The sequence below is a fragment of the Platichthys flesus genome, chromosome 8, assembly GCF_949316205.1.
Source record: "Platichthys flesus chromosome 8, fPlaFle2.1, whole genome shotgun sequence".
Lineage (NCBI taxonomy): Eukaryota > Metazoa > Chordata > Actinopteri > Pleuronectiformes > Pleuronectidae > Platichthys > Platichthys flesus.
The window spans coordinates 20186110-20192692 of NC_084952.1; the positions used below are offsets into that span (position 1 = coordinate 20186110).

Below are 6583 nucleotides of genomic sequence, written 5' to 3' on the forward strand. Positions count from 1 at the left end.
GCATCTGTACAATGTGTCATTGCCGCTGCACAGCTACAAATATTCTTGTCAAAATAGCTGGCTTCAGATCAGTACCATATACAATTGCGCTGCTGTATCTTTTTCTGCAAATATTAACTTCCTCGAGTGTCACCATGTTTATTATTTACATAATGCATATCCGAAAGTTCTATACAGTCAGAGTTATCTGGTATGCCCTCTAGTGGTATCATCCGGTAACATGCGTAGTACATCAGCAAGTATGTAAACAACTACGTTCATGATGCAGCCGGTTGTCTACGCAAACGCATGTTTTAAACAGCAAGTATATCTCCGGCCGTACCGCCATACCCGCTGTACCTCTCTCTTTCCCCCACTAAGCTTTGATCCTGTAATATGGAATTTGGAACTAGTCTGCTTTTGATCCTTTTATGCTTTTATGACAGACAGCTTGCATATATTAAAGATGGTGGCCACTCGCCAATACCCCAAACAGAAGAAGAGAATTTTCTTTGATAGAAGTAACTTTTACAGTTTCAAAGAAGATTTTGGCAGAGAATCAGCCCAAAACAATAGTTCTGGATACAAAGGTTCCTGGAGCAGTCAAGAAGAGGAGGCAGATCCAGTAGATGGCAGAAATGCACCTTAAAAATGGTTCCCAACTGCCAATAAACCAAACAAAGAAGAAAAAGATGAACAAAGGTTCATATGACTGTGAGAAAAATGAGGGACGCGAGGGAAGAAGTTTTGTGCGTTTCAAATGCAGCCTAATACACACTATACAGAATGTCCTGCGTCAAAGACCTGGTTGGGTTGAAGTCAAAGATGATGGAGAGTGGGATTTCAACTGGTGTCTTGTGGCCTGGATCAGTGAGCATTTTGATCATACGTACATGGAGGAGCATGTGAGGATAAACCACTTTCGCAACCATTATGAGCTGACTCGCAAAAACCTCTTGGTGAAAAACCTCAAAAGGTACAGGAAGAGTCTTGAAAGAGAAGTCGGCAGCACTGAGGCATTAAGATGTGACTTTTTCCCCTGCACCTTTGTGCTGCCCAGTGAGTATCATCTTTTTGTAGAGGAGTTCAAAAGAGGCCCTGGCAGCACCTGGATCATGAAGCCAGCAGCAAAATCAAAAGGGAAAGGCATTTTCCTGTTCAGGAAACTAAAAGATATCATGGATTGGAAAAAGGATGGCACGTTCTCAGAGGAACAGAAGGATGCTGCTCAAGTGGAAAGCTATGTGGCACAACGCTACATAGAGAACCCCTACCTAATAAATGGTAAGAAATTTGATCTGAGAGTCTATGTCCTGGTCACATCATTTGCCCCCCTGAAGGCCTGGCTGTCTCGAGATGGATTTGCCCGCTTCTCACATACCCGCTTCTCTCTTGTGAGTATTGATGACAAGTATATGCATCTCACCAATGTGGCTGTTCAAAAAAAATCACCTGACTATGATCCTGAAAAGGGATGTAAGTGGCAGATACAGCAACTTCGAAGATATCTGACTGCAAAGCATGGTAGAGAGATGGTGGAAATCCTGTTCAAAGAGATGGATAACATCTTTATCCGCAGTCTCCAGAGTGTACAAAAGATCATGATAAATGACAAACACTGCTTTGAGCTCTACGGCTACGACATTCTGCTGGATCAGAACCTTAAACCGTGGTTAATTGAAGTGAATGCCTCTCCTTCATACGCGGCCAGTAGTCAAGAGGACTACGATATGAAGTGCAGGCTGCTGGAAGACACTCTGAATGTTGTTGATATGGAGGGAAGGCTGACTGGCAAGGAGAAAAGGGTCGGTGGCTATGATCTCATGTGGAACGATGGCCCTGTCTACAGAGAGGATACCAACCCCGAAACATTTGGGACTTTGTGTTTCACTGCCAACACACACTTAGGGTCTGTGAATGACAGAGAGCATCAGCTTCATCAGCTACCAAAACCGTTCCGAGGCCAGAAGAGGATGTGATCACTCTCATGATCTCCTCAACCTGCTATAATTGACTGGGTTTTGCACAATGGATGGACCACCTTACCGCCGTTCCAGTGTGTGTGTTTATGTGTTTTTGTGGGGTTCTTCTCCCTCCCTGCCTGGGAGTGGTGCTGTTCACCCTGCTCTGTGTTTTTTCCTGTGTCTGAGTTTCAGGTCCGGCTGGTGATTGGAGGATAGGCTAATTGAGCTTATTTTAAAAGGTCACCTGCCGATATTGGTCTTGGCCGTCATCTTTTTCCTGGCTCCCAACATGACCGTGCTTTTGTTTGCCTTACAAGCCTTTTTGTTTTTGTAAGTCTTCTCTTCTGTTATTGTTTAGGTAGGCACGTAAGATTCCTGAAATTTCCCTTTCGTTTCTTTTGTAAATAGGGAAGTGAGTTTGATGTTATATATTGATTTGTTTGTGTTGTTTTGGCTGTGCTCTTCCTGGCGTATTTTTTCTACCAGATTTTCAAATAAATCCCCTTTTTTTGGGACTGCAAAATCTACGTGGCACTGGTCATACTTGGAAAGAGGGCAGCCAACTTTTGCTATGCTCAGGTTGCTTCTAGGCCGGGCTTAACACACATACATACAAGTGCATTTCAGTCAATCACATTGTTGGTGTGAAAATCATCCGACTGTTATCACTAAGGCAGTTTATACCGTCAATAACATTTCAAACATGCTAACCAAGGTTAGCTGCTGCAGATTGCGGTGGTGGCGTCTGAAGCATCTCCCTCCGCAGCGGAGCTGTCACTGCCAGCGGGACTCGGTGGCGCCGCTGGGCTACCTGTACTCAGTGCACTGTGGTTGTCTTTGTGTTTTTGGGGTCCAATTACTCTAAAGGTCGGTTGATAGAGTTTTGACATTCTGACTGATCCACAAACAGCCCAAACACAACTTGCTTAACAGTCAATTTGGGTATCGCGCACCGACACAGCAATGAGACGTTCAATGACAACATAAAACTAGTGATTTTAGTGCATCGCCGCCACGTATTAGATAGATAGATTACTTTATTCATCCCCGAAGGGAAATTAAGTCGTCATAGCAGCCGGTACATTTGAATACAATAAAATACAATACAATAGAATAGCATAAAATAAAATAAAATAAAATAAAATAAAATAAAATAAAATAAAATTAAATAAAATAAAATAAAATAAAATAAAATAAAATAAAATAAAATAAAATAAAATAAAATAAAATAAAATAAAATAAAATAAAATAAAATAAAATAAAAATAAAAATAAAAATAAAAATAAAATAAAATAAAATAAAATAAAATAAAATAAAATAAAATAAAATAAAATAAAATAAAATAAAATAAAATAAAATAAAATAAAATAAAATAGAATAAAATAAAATATAAAATATTGCGGTAGAAACAATAAAAACAGAAACACAAGATAAATGGGTAGATAAGGTGCAGTGGCAGATGATTGTAAGTACTGATGATATGATAATATGATAATGTTGTTGTTAGACATGTGGCATGATGGAATAAGAGTGTAAGGAATGCTTTTATTTTGTAGTAGCAGGATGTGAAGAAAGACCTGGGGGAGGCTGATTTACAGACCGGTAACAGGCACACGGGTGTTCTGCTGTCAATAAGAAAATAAAGACCGACTTAGAATACGTCGTTGTACGAACCTCATTATAACCATAACTTGACATGGTGTCAGAACTGGGCGACTTGTAAGCAAAAAAAAAAAAAAGAAGAAAAGAAGGTGAGGAGAAAGTATCGTTTTGGCGGAGGAATAGGAGACGACCCGGCAGATATGGCGCAACCTACACCAACTGCTACGTTCACAATACAACCTCCAGAGCCATTCGACTTTACCAAGCCTCAAGAATGGGAGCGTTGGATTAGGAGATTCGACCGCTTTCGGCTTGCAAGCAATTTAAACGCGACGTCGGAGGAAAACCAGGTAAACACGTTAGTGTATTGCATGGGCGATGAAGCTGAAGAGGTGCTAAGGGGGCTAATGCTAACTGCAGATGAGAGGAATAAATACACGGATGTCAAGGCGGGCTTTGATACATTTTTTGTGCCTAAAAAGAATGTCATATACGAAAGAGCCAAGTTCAATCTGCGTGTGCAACTGCCGGGAGAAACGGTGGATTCCTTCATCACTGCACTATACGGATTAGCTGAACACTGCAACTATGGACTGTTACAGAAAGAGCTGATCCGCGACAGGTTAGTGGTCGGGCTGAGAAACGTCTCATTGTCAGAAAAGCTACAGCTAGACAGAGACCTAACACTTGAAACTGCTATAACAAAGACAAGACAGTATGAAGAAGTTAGAAGGCAGCAGTCTGACTTAAGAGGAGAAAATGGCGGTGCTAGCCAGTGTTCAAATGTTGACGCAGTGCATGCTAAAAGCTACAGAAAGCCCAAATTTCCCTTTAAGCCTCAGCCACAAGCACAAACACCAAGCAGCTATAAAGCTAATGCATGGCCACAGCCAGGACCAAAAGCATGTTATAGATGCGGAAAAATGCCCTTACATAGACAATCAGAATGCCCTGCTACAGATGCTGTGTGTCACAACTGTGGCAAAAAGGGACATTATGGCAAAGTGTGCAGAAGCAGTGCAACATCTCTGAATGCTGTCACTACAGAGGGAGAAGAGAGCTTTTTCCTGGGAGCCGTGGATACTGGAAAAGAACCATGGACAGTGCAGCTACAGGTATGACAAAAAAACAGGTGGTTTAAAATAGATACTGGTGCTGATGTCACCGCCCTGCCAGCCAAGGTGTACCATGACCTTACAGGGGGGCATGATGTGAGGCGTCTGGCAGTGCCGACACGCCCATTGGTTGGGCCAGGTGGCAATGTGCTCTCTGTCCTAGGTGTTGCCAGAGAAACACTACGCAGAGGCAAAAAGACCGCTACAGAGGACATTTATGTGGTAAAAGACCTGCACACTGCACTGTTGGGAAGGCCTGCCATAGAACAGCTCCAGCTTGTGTGCAGGGTTGACGGCATCACCATGGACTCAGTGAAACATCTGTATCCGAAACTGTGTAGCGGCTTGGGTCTTGTTCGGAGGCCATATGCAATTAAATTAAAGCCAGAGGCTGTGCCCTTCTCTCTCCACACACCACGCAGAGTTCCTCTGCCGCTTATGGGAAAAGTGAGGGAGGAGATAGACCCTATGGAGAAGATGGGCGTAATCACCAAGATAGAGGAGCCGACTGATTGGTGCGCCGGGATGGTGGTGGTGCCTAAAAAAGCAGGCAATGTCCGCATTTGTGTGGATTTCACAAGGATGAATGAATCAGTATGCAGAGAAAAGTTTATCCTGCCTTCTGTCGAGCACACTCTGGGCATGCTAGCTGGGGCAACAGTTTTTAGCAAATTAGATGCTAACATGGGCTTTTGGCAAGTACCATTGACAACAGAGTCTGCCAAATACACCACCTTCATCACGCCTTTTGGGCGCTACTATTTTAACCGGCTACCCTTCGGCATAGCTTCAGCCCCAGAGCACTTTCAAAGGATGATGATAACAGAAGTGACCGGTGGCCTGCAGGGTGTACTGTGTCACATGGATGACATCCTGGTCTGGGGACAGACACAGGACGAGCACGATATGCGGCTGCATGCGGTGCTAAAGAAGGCACAAAAGGCCGGCATTACGCTCAACATGGACAAATGTGAGCTCTCACGCCACACAGTCAGATTCCTGGGTCATGTGATTTCAGCAGATGGAGTGAAACCAGATCCTGAGAAGACGAGAGCAGTCCAAGAGATGGATGCACCCAAAAACGTCAGCGAACTCAGGAGTTTCCTGGGTATGGTCAATCAGCTGGGCCGCTTCTTGCCTAACTTGGCTGAAAAAGACAAAGTGCTACGAGACCTGCTGTCCAAGAAGAACCACTGGTACTGGGGGACAGAGCAGCAGGCCGCCTTTGATCAGTTAAAAACAGAGCTGTCATCCACACCGGTGCTCGCACTATACAACCCAAACAGTGCACTAAAAATCTCTGCTGATGCCTCTTCCTTTGGCCTGGGGGCAGTCCTGCTGCAGAAGAGCGATGCCATGTGGTCTCCTGTGGCATATGCGTCCAGGTCAATGTCACCAACAGAGCAGCGCTATGCTCAAGAAGAGAAGGAGGCATTGGCTGCAACATGGGCTTGTGAAAGGTTCAGCTGTTTCATTCTGGGCAGACCGTTCGAGCTGGAAACTGATCATAAGCCGTTGCTGAGTCTGCTGGGAGGGAAAGCTTTGGATGACCTCCCACCAAGAATTCAAAGATTTAGGATGCGACTCATGAGGTACAACTATACAGTCAATCATGTCCCTGGCAAAAGCCTGTGGACAGCCGACACCTTATCTCGTGCTCCTATGAGAGCCGCAAGAGCACACACAGATGCAAGCCTACTAGAGGACACCAACATCTATGTAGACTCTGTCATCAGCAACATTCCTGTCAGTGGAGATTATCTAAGTAGCCTACGTGAGCACCTGAAGGTAGACAGCACATGCTCTGCTCTGATACAGTACTGCACGGACGGCTGGCCAGACAAAAGCCAACTACAGGGAGAGCTGAGACATTACTGGGCTGATAGAGCAGTGCTGACTGTGCACGATGGACTGCTGCTGCGG

The 6583-nt window shown here is 44.3% G+C and overlaps 1 protein-coding gene across 1 annotated transcript; it reads left to right on the forward strand.

Moving 5' to 3' along the window:
• The first annotated feature begins 445 nt into the window (after positions 1-445).
• LOC133959243 (probable tubulin polyglutamylase TTLL9) lies at positions 446-1958 on the forward strand. The gene is made up of 2 exons (XM_062394361.1): positions 446-569; positions 682-1958. The coding sequence occupies exons 1-2, from the start codon at positions 446-448 to the stop codon at positions 1956-1958; spliced, it is 1401 nt and encodes a 466-aa protein (XP_062250345.1).
• The last annotated feature ends 4625 nt before the right edge of the window (positions 1959-6583 follow it).

Bases quoted from the DNA above. Each gene is read 5' to 3' on its own strand.
- LOC133959243 (XM_062394361.1), top strand. From the start codon at position 446: ATGGTGGCCACTCGCCAATACCCCAAACAGAAGAAGAGAATTTTCTTT. The intron at 570-681 runs GTTCCTGGAGCA...AGATGAACAAAG, and splicing joins CAATAGTTCTGGATACAAAG to GTTCATATGACTGTGAGAAA.